The sequence below is a fragment of the Trichechus manatus genome, unplaced genomic scaffold (genome assembly GCF_000243295.1).
Source record: "Trichechus manatus latirostris isolate Lorelei unplaced genomic scaffold, TriManLat1.0 scaffold00313, whole genome shotgun sequence".
Lineage (NCBI taxonomy): Eukaryota > Metazoa > Chordata > Mammalia > Sirenia > Trichechidae > Trichechus > Trichechus manatus.
In genome coordinates this window covers 1,129,712-1,149,146 of record NW_004444249.1, presented here as the reverse complement: position 1 = coordinate 1,149,146, position 19,435 = coordinate 1,129,712, and the positions used below count along the sequence as shown (strand labels likewise).

Below are 19,435 nucleotides of genomic sequence, written 5' to 3'. Positions count from 1 at the left end.
GATGTTGTTTATTGGTCCAGTTGTGAGAATTTTTGTTTTCTTTATGTTGAGGTGTAATCCATACTGAAGGTTGTAGTCTTTGATCTTCATAATTAAGTGCTTCAAGTCCTCTTCACTTTCAGTAAACAAGGTTGTGTCATTTGCATATTGCAGGACTCCACTACACTGGCAAAAATTTATGCTGTTAGTCTTTCTTCCAGCCTTCTGCAAAGGGATCTATGGCCTTTTACTAGAGTGACCGTTCATTGGGAAAAAGGAAATAATCAGACTTTTTGGGGATTCTTTCTTCCAGCCTTCTGCAAAGGGATCTATGGCCTTTTACTAGAGTGACCGTTCATTGGGAAAAAGGAAATAATCAGACTTTTTGGGGATTCTTTCTTCCAGCCTTCTGCAAAGGGATCTATGGCGTTTTACTAGAGTGACTGTTCATTGGGGAAAAGGAAATAATCAGACTTTTTGGGGATTATTGGATACTGGCTCTGAACTGACACTAATTCCAGGAGACCCAAAATGTCACTGTGGCCAAGCAGTCAGAGTAGGGGCATATGGAGGTCAGGTTATTAATGGAGTCTTAGCTCAGGGTCATCTCACAGTGGGTCTAGTGGGTCCCTGAACCCATCCTGTATGATTTTTCCCAGTTCTGGAAAGCATAATTGGAACAGATATACTCAGCAACTGGCAGAACCCCACATGGCATCCCTGATGAAGGGAGTAATGGATATTATGGTAGGAAAAGCCAAGTGGAAGCCATTAGAACTGCCTCTACCTGGGAAAATAGTAAACCAAAAGCAATACTACATTCCTGGAAGGATTGCAGAGATTACTGCCACCATCAAGGACTTGAAGGATGCGAGGATGGTGATTCTCACCACATGCCCATTCAACTTGCCTATTTGGCCTGTGCAAAAAACAGACGGATCTTGGAGAACGACAGTGGATTATCAAAAACTTAACCAGGTGGTGACTCCAATTGCAGCTGCTGTTCCAGATGTGGTTTCATTGCTTGAGCAAATTAATATATCTCCTGGTACCTGCTATGCAGCTATTGATTTGGCTAATGCTGTTTTCTCTATACCTGTTGTCTTAGTCTGGGTTCTCTGGAGAAGCAAAACTGTGAAATATCTATCTATCTAGCTATAGACAGATTTATATCAAGGAAATGGCTTACATGGTTGTAGAGCCTGGAAAGTTCCAGGTCCACGGGTCAGGCTGGAGGCTTCTCCTGACTCACGTAGCTGCAAGGGCTGGTGAACCCAAGATTGGGTGTTTAGACAACAGACCCCTGGGTCACAGAATGCGGAGGCAGACAAATCCCAAGATCAGCAGGTAAGCTGCTAGTTCAAGTCCCAAGAACTGGAGTTCAGACAAACAGGAGCCACCTGCAGAATCCAGAGTGAGCAAAAGCCCGTGAGACTTGCCAGAAAGTCCACCTATATTGGAGGAAGTCCACACCCCCAAGGAAACTCCCTTTCAACTGATAGGCTAATCACAGCAGATTTCATCACGGAGGTGATCACATTACATCAGATCTCATCATGGAGGAGATTACATCATTATATGACTACCAATCTACATCGTAACTGCCAAACCACTAAGAATCATGGCCCAGCCAAGTTGACACACAACCTTTATGATCATACCTGTTTCAAAGGACATCCAGAAGCAGTTTGCCTTAGCTGGCAAGCCAGCAACATACTTTCACTGTTCTATCTCAGGGGTGTATCAGCTTTACAGCTCTATGTCATAATTTAGTCCGCAGGGATATGGATCGCCTTTCCCCCAACAAGACATACACCAGTCCATAACATTGATGACATTATGCTGATTGGACTTTGTAAAGAGGAAGTATCAATGACTCTAGACTTATTGGTAAAACATTTGTGTGGTAGAAGGTGGGCTATTAATCTGACAAAAATTTAGGCACCTTCCACCTAAGTGAAATTTCTAGGGGTCCAGTGGTGTGGGCATGTCAAGATAGTCCTTCTAAAGTGAAGGATAAGTTATTGCATCTGGCCTTCCCACAACTAAAATGCAGACACAACGCCTGGTGGGCCTCTTTGGATTTTGGGGGCAACATGTTCCTCATTTCGATGTGTTACTCTGGCCTATTTATCAAGTGACTCAAAAAGCTGCTAGTTTTGAGTGGGGCCCAGAACAAGAGAAGGCTCTGCAACAGGTTCAGGCTGCCGTGCAAGCCGCTCTGCCACTTGGGCCATATGGTCCAGCTGATCCAATGGTGCTTGAAATGTCCATGGCAGATAGAGATGCTGTTTGGAGTCTAGCAGGCCCCCATTGGTGAATCACAGTGCAGACCCTTAGGATTTTGGAGCAAAGCTCTGCCATCCTCTGCAGATAACTATTCTCCTTTTGAGAAACAGCCTTTGGCTTGTTACTGGGCCACCAAGTCACCATGTGGCCTGAGCTGCCCATCATGAACTGGGTGTTGTCTGACCCACAGAGCCATAAAGTTGGATGTGCACAACAGTATTCCATTATTAAATGGAAGAGGTATATACAGGATTGGGCCTGAGCAGAACCTAAAGGCACAAGTAAGCTACATGAGGAAGTGGCCCAAATGCCCGTGGTCTACACTGCTTTCACGTTACCTTCCATCTCCCAGTCTGCGCCTATGCCAACATTACCATATAAGTGTTCCAGTGAGATTATAGGCCTACAGCTTCTGCTCCAGGTAGGCAGAAGTTGGCTGTTGTTCTCTCGGTTCACCTGTTACACCAGATTTTGGGGTAGAAGTTTGGCCTGTGACCTCAGTTCTCAGATGCACCCAAGATAAGTTGTGGATATTCAGTTTGTTAGCTTTTTTCTTGTAAGGATAGGAGTGACAACTTCCAAGCTCTTTACATATCTGAGCTGAAACCAGAAGTTATTGCTCTTTAGATCTGAGGCACAGCTGTTTCCCTGAGAATTCTTTGTCTCTTGCACGAGAGCCCTGGTTTTCTGAATCTCTATCTTCCTCTTTCTTGATAAATTTTTTATTTTAATGGGGCATCCCAGTATCTTCCTGGAAAAGATTGAGGGAGTAAAGTTTTTAAGATCTTGCATGTTTGAAAATGTCTTTATCTTAATATTTGAGTCATATTTGGACTGGGTACAGAATTCCATCTTGGGAATAATTTTTCCTAAAAACTTTGATGGCTTAACTACACTTTCTTCTAGTTTCCAATGCTGTTTTTGAGAAATGTAATGACATTATGATTTATCTTTTGAGTATGGTTTTTTTGGGGGAGAAAGCGAGGAAGTTTTTAAGATATTCGCTTGCTTATTTTCTCCACTTACAGGCTTTAAAAAGATGTAAAGATGCGAGGAAGCTCTGTGTGAGTAGAGCTTATCCAGCTTCACCATGGGGTGTTAGGCAAGGATATGGCTGTTTAACTGGAGGCCTCCCTCACATTCAGAAGCAGTAAGATTTTCTTTGTGCTGGTCAACCTCTCTAGAGGGATTGCCTACTGTTTTAAGCCACATTGGGGGATGAAATCTAAGGGCTTTACTGCTCCTTTTGCAGACTTTTGAACGAATCTCTTATCAGCCCCGTCCATCACCTCCACCTGCAGAGGTACCAGTTGCCTCTAATATCTGAACCTTTCTAGAGCTTTGTAGTGCAAATCAGATGGATTCTTGTTGGCTTCTGTTACTCCTCTCACTCCTATCATGCCGACATACACACACACACACACACACACACAAACACACACACACATACTCACACACACACTTGAAGGCCCAGAGCTTTTTCCGGTCAGGTAAGTCAGTTATCACTTGTTCCATTGGTTTTCTACTGGCGAACTGTTTTGACATCTTTTGCCTGCTTTTGCATCCTATCTTTTTCTCTTTTTTGTGTGAGTTTAAATGACTTTTTTACCTCTCTACTGTCCTTTTAATAGGGCTGAAGATGGGAGAGGATCTACTCAGATAAACTGCATCCACAGCCACATCCATAGCTTTTCTCAATGTGTAACTCTATTTACCTTGGTGTGTAACTGCTTGTAAAAAATGTTGTGTTTTTATGATGTGGTCTCTTCATTCTAAGCCATTCTGACAAGAACTTGAGCAGAGGCTAAAGGAAGTATGACTATTGTGAATTTTTTTAAACTCAAATCATTGACAATTCTATGTAATCTTTTAATGATAGTTTTCTGTGTGACTATTAATAGTTCCATATTAGTGTGTGAGCTAGCTGGCAAATTGCTTGTATCCCATTGACTGTGATAATCTTTCTTCATCTTGGTCGCTCTGTACTTCTCCTTGAGACGTGTTCCTTTCCTGTTTTCTCCATTACTTTAATTCTGTAGTGGTTCCATCCTTTATAATGGCTTCCACTACATTCTCCGGTGTCACAGAGAGCTTGCATCAAGTTTACCTATGGTATAAAGTAATTTCACACATCACGTTTACCAGGTCAAGAGATTGTCAAAACAAGTAATAGCTTTTCACTTAGGGACTGGCCTTCAGTGCCTGCAAGACCTTTTATGAGCTGGTGAATGGTAGTGACAATACAGTACTTAGGGGGCATTGATCTCATCATATTGCCTTTGGTAGGTAAGAATAAATATGTTAAATTACTCTGTCCTCTACTCTCACACTGCTCTTCTAAAGAAGATTGGGGACGCTAGTAAAATAGCAGAGTCTTGCATTGCATGCGTATCATTTAGTTGTATGTTTTCATAGCAATAAAGTGAACATTGCCATTATTTTAAAGATGGGGGAAAACAAGTTCAGAGTTTATGTAACTGACCAAGATCACGGCTAGTAAGTGGCAGAGATGGAATTTGAGCCAGATTTGTCTACACTAAAGGTAGAGCTCATTCTACTGGATCTCCCTTCTCTATATTTTTCTGATAGATATTTGTGTGGTTGTTGCTGAGTGCTGCTGAGTTGATTCCAACTCATAGCAACCCTGTGTGACAGACTATAAGTGCCCCATAGGGTTTCCTAGGCTGTAATCTTTATAGAAGCAGATTACCAGGTCTTTCTTGCATAGAGTCGCTGGCTGGGTTAGAACCCCCAACGTTTTGGTTAGCAGCCAAGCTCTTAACCATTGTGCCACCAGGACTCCAATAGACATTTACAGAGTTTTAAAAGTGATTTTAGTCCTTTAGCAAACCCTGTTTGTGTCCTCTATGTGTACTCAGAAGTATAAAAGAATACCTAAGCCACCTCCTAAAAGTTATATAAACAAGATGGGTCAATATCAGGTAAATGTTTTATCTAAAGCATTATAACTTGGGGGTTTATCCTTTTCCTGAAACAATGCTGCCTTAGCAACAGCCTGAACAAATTTGAGGCAACAATCAAGCAGTAATTATTTATTGTGTATGTATGGCTTCAAGCCTACTTGGTACCTGGAGGAAAATGTAAAATATTGTTGCTGCTCTTCTCCAGACATGTGGACATACCATGTGGAGTCCTAATTTGGATCAAAAGCACAGGCTTTTTCATTTGACAAATGAGACCAAATACTCTTACTGCTCAGCTGGGGAGACAACTTGACATATGAAAAATCCTAGCATCACAATGCAACACATTTAAGTGTTTAATCATTTGTTAAAGCCAGCAAACACTATAGGCATTCAGAGCAGAAGGTCAAAGGCAATAGGAGTAGAAACTACAAACACTTATTGAGTTCCTACTCCATGAAGCACGGTGTTTTACGCTTTCTGGGAACACACTGAATAAGAAATTCCTAGCTGCTTGGCTTGGGCCTGGGCCTGGAATAAAGAGTTGGATTTGTATAGGAGGAAGAAAAAAAAATGCATCTCATGCAAGAAGAACATCGACCACAACACAGTGACAGAATTGATCCCTGTGTGACTTGGAAGGGTGAGGAGAATGGTCTGGCTGAAGAAAAAACAGGGAATAAGGTTGGGTTGTCACTATGAGTCAGAATCTACTCCAGGCAATGGGTTTAAGGTTGGATTGTAGGGTAGGGCAAGAGCCAATAAGGGTGAAAATATCTTAGTTTTTCAGAACGAAAAACACATTGCACTACAGAAGTCTCTTGATTTAAAGCAAGACTTTGAAGTATTTTCATGATTTTAAATGGGGAAACATGGCGTAGCCTCTTCATAAGTGCAACAGGCCCTATTTTTGTTTATTGGTTTACTTATTTGTTATTTAATCCACAATATTCGCTGGATTTGGGGAAGAAAAGAGATATTTAGGATGGTTTGTGTTTTACTTAAATTATAGGAATAAAGGCAGCAGATGATTTATCCACAGTTCTGGCAACTATAGAAAAGATATTTCCTTCCTCCCTCTCCCTCCCCAGAACAGAAGAGGGTTGGCTGGTTACTTTGCAGGACTTCAGGTGATCTTCATTTTAAAGAATCTTTATTAGGCTTTGCTACTGTGAGATGTAACTTTGGGGTTCAGGGTTTCCCCTATCTCTACGTATTTACCTACTTAGGGTAGAGATTTCTGGGGCATGCCTGCAGGTGGAGGGCAGTTGGTTATTCTCCTAAGAGAACGTAGTGTCGTTGGGAGAATGAGATATAGTGGTTGTTCGCTGGCCTAGTTAGCGTTTGGTAAATAACTTCCCATCCAATTCTCAAGGTCCATCTCTCAGTGAAGAAAAATGCTGGATAGTACCAGGTCATACAGCACTCAGTGTAGGTTGCCCAGGCCCCACAGCCTGGTCCACTGAGCAAATGGAGTTATGGCCTTGTATTTTCCTTGTATTTTGGTTTTGTGATTAATAAGCTGACACGTGAGTAGGCTACCAGGGTTCTTCTTTGTCCTTGCACTCTTTATGCCTGATGAGATTTTTAAGTAAATAGAATAGGCAACCACTAGGAGGTACCCGAACTATGGGTCGGGGGCTGGGGTGAACAGAAATGGCTTACAGTGGCTTCCTCCACACCGCGCGTCTAAGCGCGTGGAGCTTTTCCAAGGTTGGGGTGGGTTGCTATAAGCTTGTACCTGGGGCGCGAAAGACGTCTCAGAAGAAACGGTCCTTTAATCTAAAAGGCGCAGGCGGCGAACGCTCCTCCAAAGCATTGTTGCGGCCCAGGGTCTGCGTGCTTGGGCACCAGCTGCCTGCACATCTGGATGCAGCAGCGCCTTTCCCTGCAGGGCGGAAGAGGGGCGGAGGACACCGGTGTGCGCGCACCTCCTCGTGTGCGCGCGTGCGCCCATGTGCGTGTCGCTGTGCCTGTATGTGTGTGCCCCTGAGTGTGTGTGTGGGTGCGCGCGCGTGTGTGTGTATGCTCCCGCGCATGGGTGTCGCCTGGACCCGCGGCTACTGGACCAGCTAATGGTGGTGGGGGCCCTGGAGGGAATAAATCTCCGCCGACCTCCTCGCGCCTCACTGCGGGTTAATAACAAACCAGTTAGAGAAAAACGAGGGTGAGGGCGGCAGGCCGACAGCCTGGGCATGCCGGCTTCGTGTGGAAGGGTCAGGGTATCAGCCAGTCTCTGCCACATCGAGGGATTTATGATCTTTTTTTGAGGGGTGGGGTATTATTTTTTATTGTCTGCTTCTAGCCCCAGAGAACAAGGGCAGGAGAGAGGGGTGCGCGCTCTAGCTGAGCGTCGCAGATCCAAACGGGTCGAAGGAGGCAATTTTGCTAGTGGGGGAGGGAGAGGGAGACCTTGATTTCCACCAATCCCCGGGCGTTTGTCTGCGGAGTCCGGACGCAGCGGAAGGCTGCGGCGCGCCGCTGAATTAACTCATGAGAGCGAGTTCTTTTATTCTCTGGGAGGGGTGGGGAACGAGGGTCCTGGCGGGGGAGGTGGAGAAGCCCGGGTAGGATAGCGGTCCTGGGCCGCCGTGGAAATTTCCAAGGACTTGGCGCGGCGCGGAGAGCGCGTCTGTGGGGGTGCCTGGCGGCGCAGCAGCGCGGCGGGCGGGGAGAGGCGGCGAAGGGCGAAGGAGCATCCCTCAGAAGGGACGCCGCGGCCAAATGTCTGGGAAGGAACCGAGCCTCTCCCCGGACCCACGCTGAGGGCGACGGTGATGCTGCAGAACTGGCAGGAGCGACTTGCCGCCGCCGCTCTCCGGGCTTTCCGAGACCCCAGCGCCCGCCTTCTGCAGGGGAAGCGACCATGGCCATAGCTCGTGACTTGCCCCCCCGGCCACTTCGCCTGGAAAAAAATCCTTGAAAAAGTTGCATTTAAAAAATCCTTGCGCTGACCTTTGGGGCTGTGGGGAACGAAGAAGCGTGAGTGCGTGTGCAAGCAAGAAAGGGGAAGGGTGTGTGCATGGGGGGCCGTCGGTGGGGAGACCCTCCGCTGCCACTTCGCCAAGTATTGTGCTGAGGCTCTGCCCCCGCCCCTCCCCGGCACGCCGGGGCTGAGATGAGCCCCTGCGGGCGGGTGCGGCTACACACGTCCAGAGGGGCCATGGCTGTATTGGCGTGGAAGTTTCCGCGGACCCGGCTGCCGGTGGGAGCCAGTGCCCTCTGCGTTGTGGTCCTCTGTTGGCTCTACATCTTCCCGGTCTATCGGCTGCCCAACGAGAAGGAGATCGTGCAGGGGGTGCTGCAACAGGGCACGGCGTGGAGGAGGAACCAGACGGCGGCCCGAGTCTTCAGGTACCCCTGCTCTCCATACCTCTCCCCTCTCGCGTCCTTTCCTCCCCAGAGCGCCAAGGACAGGGAGGCGTCCCTTCCACACAGTCCTTCTTGTCTTACCCTCTTTCCGAACCATCCCCAACCTGGAGAATTTGGTCAGGGTTTCTTCCCCACCCCTCACCCCAAGAGATGTGAAGACTCCCGCTTTGCACTTGTAAAGACTGTATGCATTTCTTCCCAAGCTTTAGTTGTATTTAACGGTTTACCAATAACCGGTAGGAAGGAGCATCCAGGATAACTTAGTCCTTTGCACTTAATGAGAATTCATTTCTTGGGATTTGCAGACGTTCGAAGCCATAGAGAGCTAGAAGTAGGTAAGAGGCGTCTTCCTGAGGTTAGGCGAACGGTTGGTATCATCAGTCACTAATGAGAGAGGTGATGGGCAAAGTTTGGGCAGCGAAATCACAACATGGACACCCAGCCAGGATCCCGCGGCTTTCCGCAGTATACCCACAGCATACCCAAAACACTTAACGAAGTCCTACTAGGAGCCTGGTAGTAAGTCTCAAAAACTTTCCAGTAACATATTATCATCCCCATTTTACCGACCACAAACTGAGTCTGTGGAAGCTTAATTTACTTGACCAAGGTCATGCGCCTTTGAAGTGTTAGAACTGGAATTTTCATCACCTAAAGCTCCCAGCTCTTTTCCATGGCTTAGGCAGTGGATGTCTTCTGGAGGATGGGAGATGTGGTTTAGGTAGGGTCTGGAAATCAGTAAGCAAACAAAAAGTGAAAACCAGATTAGAAATGAGAACTCTGAGGTTCACTCAGAGGTTGTAGTTTCCTTTCCTTTCTGAGAAATTTCCGTTTAAGTGTCTAAAAATAAGCCCCTGGAAGCAAAGGTTGTGCCGTTAGACTGGAGACAGGGCAGATCTACCTCCCCATCTTACCACTTCCCTAGGCATGTTGAGGGGACACACTGGTGCTTCCACCACTGGGAGCTGCCCAGCTTTCACCTTCATCCATTGGAGCTGAAGATGCTACATTCGACCTCCCGGTGATTGTAGCCTGGATGGGGAGTGCTTTCCTCTGCTCTGGATAGGATTTTTCCAAGCAGTGTATTGGCAGGTGAGAGCCAGTTTTAACGTTCTCCACCACTGTTGGTATAAGTGTTCAGAAACATCTATATATTTTTAGAAAGTTTTTAAACATATGGTTTCCTTGCCCTTATCAAACCTGCACCTTGAAAGATGGTCAAAGAGACAGTGGGTTGGTGTCACCTAGTGCAGTAACTCATGGTGTCACCCTGCCCCCACGGACCTCCTGTACCCGAATCCTTAATGTTTTTTGTGCTAATATTTCTCGTAAATCTTAATTCCCGTATATCACTGAATGTAATGGCAATAGTAGTGACGGACACAACTAGCAAAATTAAAATTACACCTTTAAGTTACAGTATCGTATGTACAGCCTAAATGTATTTACATTTACATAGTTTCATGTAGTTAAAGTGAAAATTTGGTAGGAAAACAGTAGAATTTGAAGTAAAAAGTTTAAGAACTACATCAAAATTATATTCATTTTAATGTTAGACTTTACCATTACATGAGATACATTAATGGATTAGGATTTCATAATCAATAATGGCCCAAATAATGTAGAAGTTGTAGACAAATGCATATGGAAATATATTCATAAATGAAATAATACTGTAAAAATAAACAGGAACAAATACACAAGCATTTCAGCACTTAGTGGACATCTTGACTAAATCAGAACTTTCCTTTCCTGCCTTCAAAGCTTTGTACTTGTGAATGACTTCATCAAAATCAATGCCTTTCGCCAACTCACTTTTTAATGTGTCACTATTTTTTGAAACCGTAATTCAAACTTAAACCTTGAAAATGTTAAAGTCAGATATGTATTTGCAAGACAGTGATTTTTTAAACAAAATTTTGAAAAAGACTAAAATTAAAAAAACTGAATTTAAGATTTAAGTTATATTTTTAAACATGTATCAGGAAACATCATATTTCCTCACTTCATATTTTAAACTGTTTCTCTATTTAGTTGTCAAAGAGTTATACAGTCAATAATAATTGTTATACATGTAAGCTTATTATCATTTTAATCAGAATAACACATGATAAATATACTGTAAATTGCTTAAATGTGGTATTTCTTAGATTATATGAATACTAATAGCAAAATTGTTTTATAAAATCTTTCTACATTGAATTACATTATTAGTTACAACATTACTAGCAACTGAGCTGAAGCCTTGATTTTTCTCTGTCTTTTCCTTTAATTACTACTTCATTCTCCAAAACGTTATTGATAATAGGTTCGCAAATACTAATTACCACAATGTTGTAGCTAAAACACCAGAAAATTTGGCAAAACCAGTGACTACAAAAACACTGGCAGCAAAGAAAACAACAGCGTGCTTGTAGCGCATGCAGACGAAACCACATGATTCAAAGCATCATTGTAACTGGGTAATAATGACAACTCTGACCGGAGCACATTAGAAGTTTCAAAAAGTAAATTAGCATAGAGTTTTAGCCTTGTGGGTATATTAATACATGTAAGCTGGGCTTATGAAAATATTTTTTTGTTGTTATAACTAACTAAAGGGATATTTTTATAAAAGTAATGAATTTCTGCTGAAACACTGCATAAAAATTTTCTAGACAGTTATTCTGGTGTCACTCCCTCTGACAGTATTGCCCGGTGTGGTCCACACCGCCCGCACGCCCCTAGTCATGCCACTGTAAAGAGATAACAGCCAGTTCTTTCTGAAGAAGGCAGCTGAAGTCTCTTTTAAAACTGGGAGGGAAGGCTTTTCTTCTCTTTCTTTCTTTTTTAAGAAAACTGCTATTATTATATTTAAAAATAACCCTACTCCCCTTAGAAGTACATAAGGGTTAATTTTCTCACCGTCACAGTATTGATGATGGGACTCAAAAGCACCCAAAAAGCATAGCATTCAGCAATTCTTTTCTCTAAACACAGAAAGCACATTCATTTCAAGTAATATAAGGAAATGAGTTAAGAACTTCCCATTGGTTTGCAGTGAAAGAGCCCCCCCCGCCACCACGTTTTTTTGTATAGGAGTTGGAATAATGAAGCTCTGTTAGAGACTAGATTTTGTTTTGGAGGACACAGCCAAGTGGAAAATGCTTCATATTATGAGAAACACAGGCTGATCGTTTCTCAGACACTTTTGCTCTTTGCTGTCTGTAGCCTGGAGTGATCTTCACTGTGTTTGGCTGACATTTGGTCTAGTCTCTATGTGCGGAGAATTACTTATTAAAATCCATACAATATAAAAACTGCCTAAACTTGTATACCTCAAAGTTAGTGTCTGTAAAACTGCGTAAGAGACATCATTGCCTATTGAAAGAAGTTTGGGCTTCAGAGTAGAATCTTGAAATTGTAGACTGGGTCACTACTAGATAAACAACAGAGTATCTTTGGAAAGTTACTCTATGTCTTTGAGTCTTACCTTCCTTATTTTTAAAACAATGGTAATAACATCTACCTTGCAGGGTTGTTTTAAGGTTTAAATAAAATAACTGATACCAAGTGTCTAGCATCTTCTGCACCCAATAAATGGTTGCTATTATGATTGCTATAAATTATAATTTCCTGTATATATTACAATTTAAATAAAGGCGTCTGGTCAGCCCATAAGAATTTAGAACCTTTCACCTGCTAAAGTTGCAGAGAAACATGAATGGTCTCTCCTTACTATGCACACATATGTGTGTACTTAATGTTAACAAACAGGAATAAGAAGTTTTAAAAGATGATAAAAGTTTCATGGTTTCTTAAGTCAGACAAATTTTTTTTTTCCATTCTGTGCATTTAATAAAAACCATTGTCTTTTGACATGTGTGTAGTAATATATGTTTGTTAAATATCAGACAGGTTAGCCAAAAGCTTATGTTAAGGATGACTGGTATCAGAGGGATCCCTGTTTCTCTAGCCTCAAGCATCTTCTGCACGAATATAAATATATGTACACAAATGTACTACATGGACTTATGTGTGAGGGTACATGCACAGGTATTCATAAATCATGGAATGACATCATAGATAAGTATAAATATATATATATATACATACAAATATTTGCTATCAATCAACCAATATTAAATGAGTGACTGTTATGTGCCATATATGTGTTAGGCCCTGGCGGATGGCTGTAGACTGGACAGACAGATTGTCTGGCCTGAAGGAGCTTTCCTCCTACTTCGGGGCACTGAAAAAACAAACAAGTAAATAAATAAAATGATTTAAAGCGTTGCTAATGCTGTGCAGAAAAAAGTTTCCCACCGTATTTACAAGTACCAGAATTTGAGATTTTATTTTGCCATTTACTTTTGTAACTTTCTTCTTCTCCTAGCTCAGAACTTGCTATGTACTGATTTCTCACAAGGGAACTTTGGCAAACCACATAGCAGACGGCAGCGATGAAGTGACAATGCTGTAAGATTTTTGAACTAAAAAGGAAGTTTTACTAAAATTAGTTGACCACCTCTTAGAAGCTTCCTTAACTCTGTTTGCTCTGATTGGCTAGTCAAGTAGCGTGGTAAAGTGTGAAACCAAAGCTGTGTTTGTCTCTCCTCTCAGATCTTTACCTATTTCCTTTGTTTCTCAGAAATGAGTCTCAGCTCAGAAATTATGTGCAAGGCATTATTCTTGGTACCTGCCATGGTAACAACAAATTACCGGGTGCTTATTATCTGCCTGACACTATGCTAAGTGCTTTGTATGCATTGTCTCATTTTGTCCTCATAACACCCTTGTAGAACAAGCCCTGTTCCACGCTTACAAAGATGAACACACCCTGGACCCTGCCATCAAGGAATTTACTATAATCTCATAGGAGAGACAGATACATATATAATTAACTAACTTGGACAGAGGGCCTTAAAAGAGAGGTAACATAGCAAGGTGAAATGCTTATGGACTTGAGAGTTGTCAGATCATGGTTGGAATTCTGGCTGTCTCATTTTTAGCAGCATGATCATTGGTAGTTCAGCTCTTAGAGCTTAAGTTTCCCTGTTTGTAAAATGGGATTTGTAATAATGTCTTACAAGTGCATGGTGAGAACTACGTGATATGATGCAGACAGCTTCTAGAAAGATGCTTGCCACATATCTCTGTTTAATACATGTTGTTATAACAATTGAAGTGTAAGCAAAGGGCTGGGGAAGTTCAGAGAGATGACCTTTAATTATGCTGAAAGGAGGGAAATCAGAGAAGGCTTCAGAGAGGTGGCAGGATTTGTACTAGTCTTTGAAGGATGGTAAGAACGGATAGTGGTAAAAGCTTAAGGGGGAAGGATAGTCCAGGCAGAAAGAGTAGCAAAATCCAAGGCATGGAGTTGTGGGAGTGACTGGTGTCCCTTTCCTGTATTTATTAAGGAATTATTAAGTTGTGCCCACTGCAGCCATAGCACACAGGTAGGCTGGAAAGTCAGTGGAAGCCAGGTCTCCATCTCTGAATGTTTTGAAGGTGTGGGTCATGAGAAATGGACAAACATCAAGTGTCCAAGGGTACTAGTCATGTGTCAGCTGTCAGCAGAGATGTCACATCACTGTTCCTTAGGAATTTGTGGATAGGGAGGGACATACCCAAAGTAGTTGGTTTGAAAATCCTGTGTGCTCAGTTGGTGGCATCTCCCTTTCCCTATCTCTGAACCCACAGGATGTCAGAAGCTTCAGGTATCTTCACAGCTGCCCTGGTGGCAGCAGAAGGGCATTGGGGATGGAGGGGCTGAGTGCTAGGTGCAGCCATCTGCATGTAGGGGATACAACTTGGGTGTTTTTAAATGGGTGACTTGTAGATTTCACTTTTAAGGTAGTTTAGGAAAAAGATGGTTTAATACATTTTGATGCTCAAGAAAATAAGCTTCGGTTATGTTGCCAATTTACGAATGTGGAAAAAATCTCATTAACAATAACCACAACAGCAAAAGTAAATCATTAGCATTTATTGGACACAAAATGTGCCAGGCCCAGTTCTTAGCACTTATATGCATTATCTAATTTTGTCCTTACAGTAGCTTTATAAAATAGATACTATAATGTTCCTTGGAGCCCTGGTGGCGTAGCGGTTAAGAGCTTGGCTGCTGACCGAAAGATCAGCAGTTCAAACCCACCAGCTGCTCCTTGGAAAACCCTATGGGGCAGTTGTACTCTGTTCTGTAGGGTTGTTATGAGTCAGAACTGACTTGTTGGTGCCTAACAACAACGACAAATGATGTTCCTTGTTTTACAGACGTGGAAATGGAGGTCCTGAGAGGTCCAGTGACAGAAAGATGGGGTTGGGATATTAACCCAGAGCTATTTGATTCTAAACCTCATGCTCGCTCCCTGATAATCTTAGATAAACAGGTACTGCTGTTAATATCTTTTATGATCTGACCCTGCTGACTTCTCCAACCTTACCTTTCATCTGTACCTGTTTTTCTCTTTATGTTTTAGTAATACTGGTATCATTGTAGTTCCTGGAACAGCCTAGGCTGTGTTGGTTTTGCTCATGTTGTTCCCTTTGTCTAGAATGCCCTAATTTCAGGGCCACATCTTCCTGCCCGTCACCTGACCAATTCCTACTCATCTTTTGACAGTGTGTTATGTTGGTTAAGAGCAGAGATTCTGAAGTCGGTTGGCCTGGACTCCAATCCAGATTCCACCACTTGCTGTATTCTTAGAGCAAACTAGTCTGTATTGTTCATTTAGGGATTAATTGTCTATTATCTGGTGGGATTGCTGTGAGAATTAGATTAGATAATGTATTTAAAATGCTTAGAATAGTTTCTGGCATATAATTAGCTCCCAGTCATGTTAGCTTTCCCCTCAAGCACTTTTTTTCCTCCTCCCTCTCTCCGTGGGCTGCATTAGAAGCATCTCCTCTCTGTTTTCTTCCTATCTTGCGTATATTTGTGCGTTTCTTTAATTTGTCCCGAACACCTACTACGTGTGTTGGCCACTATTGTCATCGAAGATGCTAGAACTATAGCAGTGAACTTAACAAAATTCTTGCTTTCTTGGACCTTACAGGCTAGTGAGGGGGGACAGATAATAAACGAATACATATGTAAACATCTGGTAGTGACAGGTGTCTTTTTCAAATGTATTAAAATTACTGGTTCATTTATCTGCCTTCATCTTTGCATTCCCAGAGCTTTTCACAGTCCCTGAGGCACTAATGTTGAGTTACTGAGTGATGGAAGTTTTAGAAAGGTGGGACCAGAGAGCCAATCAGACAATCAACAAATATTTCATGAACACTTACCTTGTGTCCAGCATTCCACTTGGCATGGTAGGGGAATCAAAGGAATAAATGCATATCTTCTGTTCTCGAGGAGTCCTTACTCAAGACCAGAATTTCCCAGCCTCAGCTCTACTGACATTTTGGGCTGGGTAATTTTTTGTTGTTGGGACTGTTCTGTGCGTTGTGGGACATTTAGTAGCATCTCTGGCCTCTACCCACTAAATGCGACAACCAAAAATGTTTCCAGATTTATCGAAATATACCTTGGGGTGGGGGAGGGGAGGGGCAAAGTTGCCCCTGGTTGAGAACCACTGCTCTAGAGAAACAAAATCAACTTAGTGGGCAGGACTAAAAAAAACAGAAAAAATCATGCAATTAAGAGCTAAATTTGAAAATTACAGGCTATACATGTTTTGTCTGCTTAGAGAAACAACGTGTTTCTGTGGGCTCGTGTAGTTGGGGAAGGCTTCCTGGAAGAAGAGGGAATGAATTGTACTTTGATAGACGAGCAGTACCTGGTTTTGAAAGGGTTGGGAAAGGGGATGAGTTTTAGGATGTTTACTGTAAGCAGCTGACTCCACCGAAAGCTTCTGGGAGAGAGCTGTTTCATGTTCTCATCAGTGTCCCCCTTAGGGCCTGGCAAGAGGTGCCCCCGTTCTGTGCCCCACTCTGCTCCTTCTATAGTCTCACCCTCCCCAATGGGGCAAGGTGTCTACAAGGCCGTCATAGATCCTGGAATTCTCTGCCCAAATGTCCCAAGCCCACTTGTACAGCTGGCCTGTGTGGAACATTTCCCCAACTCTCTTCCGGAGGGTGGATTGCCCCACCCCAAAGAGTGGCCAAGGGACAGCTTTATGGGAAGGGGAGGATGTGGAAGGAGCTTGAATACAGGACTGGGGTGTACACATGTGGACACGAAGTGGGCTGTCTCTGTGTTACCATGTTCTGATACCAAGCTCCCTGAAGAATTCTACATTTGAACGTGGCATTCCAGGTTGTTGTACAGGTACATTTGTCCAGAGAGGAGGATAGGAGGTTAGAACATATTTTATGTACCCATTTGTTGATTTGATTTGTAATTTTTCAATATTTAGATCTATGGTCTGTGGGGCCTTCGTTTGTACTATTGCCTCATAAACGGGGTTGGTTATAGTCCTTTGGTTTTCCCTGTGCAATCAATATTCAGGTGGAATATTGAAGTGTTTTTTTTTGCAGCTTGGGAACCTATTAGTCTTCATTTTGGAGCAGAGTGTTTTAGGAAACTAGTTGGATCAAGTGAATAAATTTATATCTGTTATTGTAGGGTATGGCCAGTTTGTCTTTTTTCAGAGTTGTGAATTATCTTGGGAGTGATGCTGACTGCGTATTATTGATGCAGTCTCTCATGTTGGAGTTAATAGCTTTCTAGTAAAAGACAACACTTTTCTGCTTTTCATTTGATCTTGGCTCTATCAGGAGCTGTGTGACCCTGGGAAAATTGCATAACATCCATACACCTGTATTTTGTCATCTGAAAAATGAGTATAATATGGGTACGCACTTCATAGGTTTGTGGTGATAATTACGTTCGATAATAAATGTAATGCTCTGAGAACAGTGCCTCACATTTTTAAACTTTCAATGTTACTTTCATCATTTTTAAAAATTCAGTTAATATATACTGAGGGCCCACTATATGATAAGCACTGTGCTAGGGGAAAGGAGCCTTGGTGCTCAGTTTCTAAGAGAGGTTGGCAGTTCGAATCCACCAGTGGCCCCGTGGGAGAAAGATGTGGCAGTCTGCTTCCATAAAGATTACAGCCTTGGAAACCCTATGGGGAAGTTCTACTCTGTCCTATGGGGTTGGTAGGAATTGGAATCAACTCAATGGCAATGGGTTTTTTGGTGCTAGGTGAAGAGAGTGGGCCTGCCTCCATGGGGCACACAGTGTAGCAGTGAAGGCAGACTTGGAACAAGCAGTTACAAACAGGATTTGTCTCCCAGCAACTCTGCTAGTAACGGTCATCAAATTGTGAGGATTTCATGCCACCCAAACAAGATATGGCTGTTTTTACTCTTTTAACGCCCTGAAACAAATGTCAAAAGCATTATTGTTAAAAAAGAAAAAACAAAACAAAACCAAAAATAAGCAAAAATAAAATACAAAATACATTTATTTCAAACATCAGATCTATAGTCTAGTGATATTTTGATCAACAAATAAACTGGAAACAAAATTTTAATAACAGCAGTAAAAGCAGACGCTAACATGGTACTTCCTGTGTTCCAGAAATTATTCAGAGAAGCACTTTATTAACTCATTTAATCCTCGTAACAACCTTCCAAGGTAGATACTACTATTACCTTCATTTTACAGACTGAGGCACTAGGAGGTTAAGTAACTGGTCTAAGATTTTACAATAAGAGGTGCAGCAGGGATTTGAACCCAAGCACTGTGTCTCCAGTCTGTGTACTTACTGAGGAGAATCTTTGGGCTCCTTGGAGAATGATGTTAACTGATGAGATGCAGTTGAAATTCTTTTACACATCCATTCATTTTTTCCTTAGATATTTGTTTTTTGAGAGCCAGGTACTGTCACAGGGGCTGAAGATACAGAACTGAGCAAGGTAGGCATTATCCCTGCTTTCTCCCAACTTAGCATCCAGTGGGAGAGACAGACAGACAATAATGATACAGTGTAAATACAGTGATGTTGTTGTTGTTGTTAGCTGCTGTGGAGCTGGCCCCTGACTCATGGCGACCCCATGAGCAATGGAAGGAAAAGCCACCTCGTCTGTGCCAAGATGGGTTGAGGATCAGACTGTTGTGATCCCTAAAGTTTTCACTCGCTGATTTCCGAAGTAGATCACCAAGCCTTTCCTTCTAGTTCATCTTAGTCTGGAAGCTCTGCTGAAACTTGTTCAGCGTCCTAGCAACCCACAAACCTCCACTGACAGAAGGGCGGTAGCTGGGTATGAGGTGCATTGGTCGGGAATGGAACCCAAGTTTCCGGCATGGAAGGCAAGAATTCTACCACTGAACCACCAATGCCCCCACATACAATAAAGACAACATAAAGTGCTAGGACAGTATAAGGGGAATGGAGCTTAATTCAGACTCAGGAGATCAGGGCGGGCTTCCTTGAGAAAATGATGTCTAAGCTGAGACCTGAAGGGTGATAAAAAGGAGAAGAGTTTGAAGGGTGAGTATTGTATTTAGATGGAGGAAATGGCATGGAAGGAGAGATTGTGGAAACTGGTGGGAAATGAAAGCAACGTAATGTGACTGGAGCAAGAGTAGCAGGCATGGAGGAGAGTGAGAGGAGACTGGAGAGGGAGGCAGGGGCCAGATCAGGCAGGGCTTTATAAGTCTTATGAGAAGCCCAGGCGCTCAGTGCTTATCTGGACAGAGTGTGCTGGCTCAAAGCTGTTCTCAGCTTCCTCGTTGCAGGCAGAGGAGTTACCTGCGTGAGATGGGATGTAAAATCCATAGCCATCCTCACCTGACTGGGTGAGATGACAGGAAACTCATTCCCACCTGGAAAGAGTCTGGACTTTGGAGTCCCAAAGAACCTGGTTCTGATCCTCTGTGGTTTATTTATAGCCTTGAACAATTTACTTGGTCCTTCTGAACCTTAGCT

At 43.0% G+C, this 19,435-nt stretch overlaps 1 protein-coding gene across 1 annotated transcript in view; it reads left to right on the top strand.

Annotated features, from left to right (window-relative positions):
- Positions 1–8,310: 8,310 nt before the first annotated feature.
- Positions 8,311–19,435, top strand: part of ST8SIA1 (ST8 alpha-N-acetyl-neuraminide alpha-2,8-sialyltransferase 1) — a 162,734-nt gene continuing 151,609 nt past the window's right edge. Inside the window, exon 1 of the mRNA XM_023725461.1 lies at positions 8,311–8,546. Coding sequence (XP_023581229.1) covers positions 8,311–8,546 — 236 coding nt within the window. The remainder of the gene's footprint in view (positions 8,547–19,435) is intronic.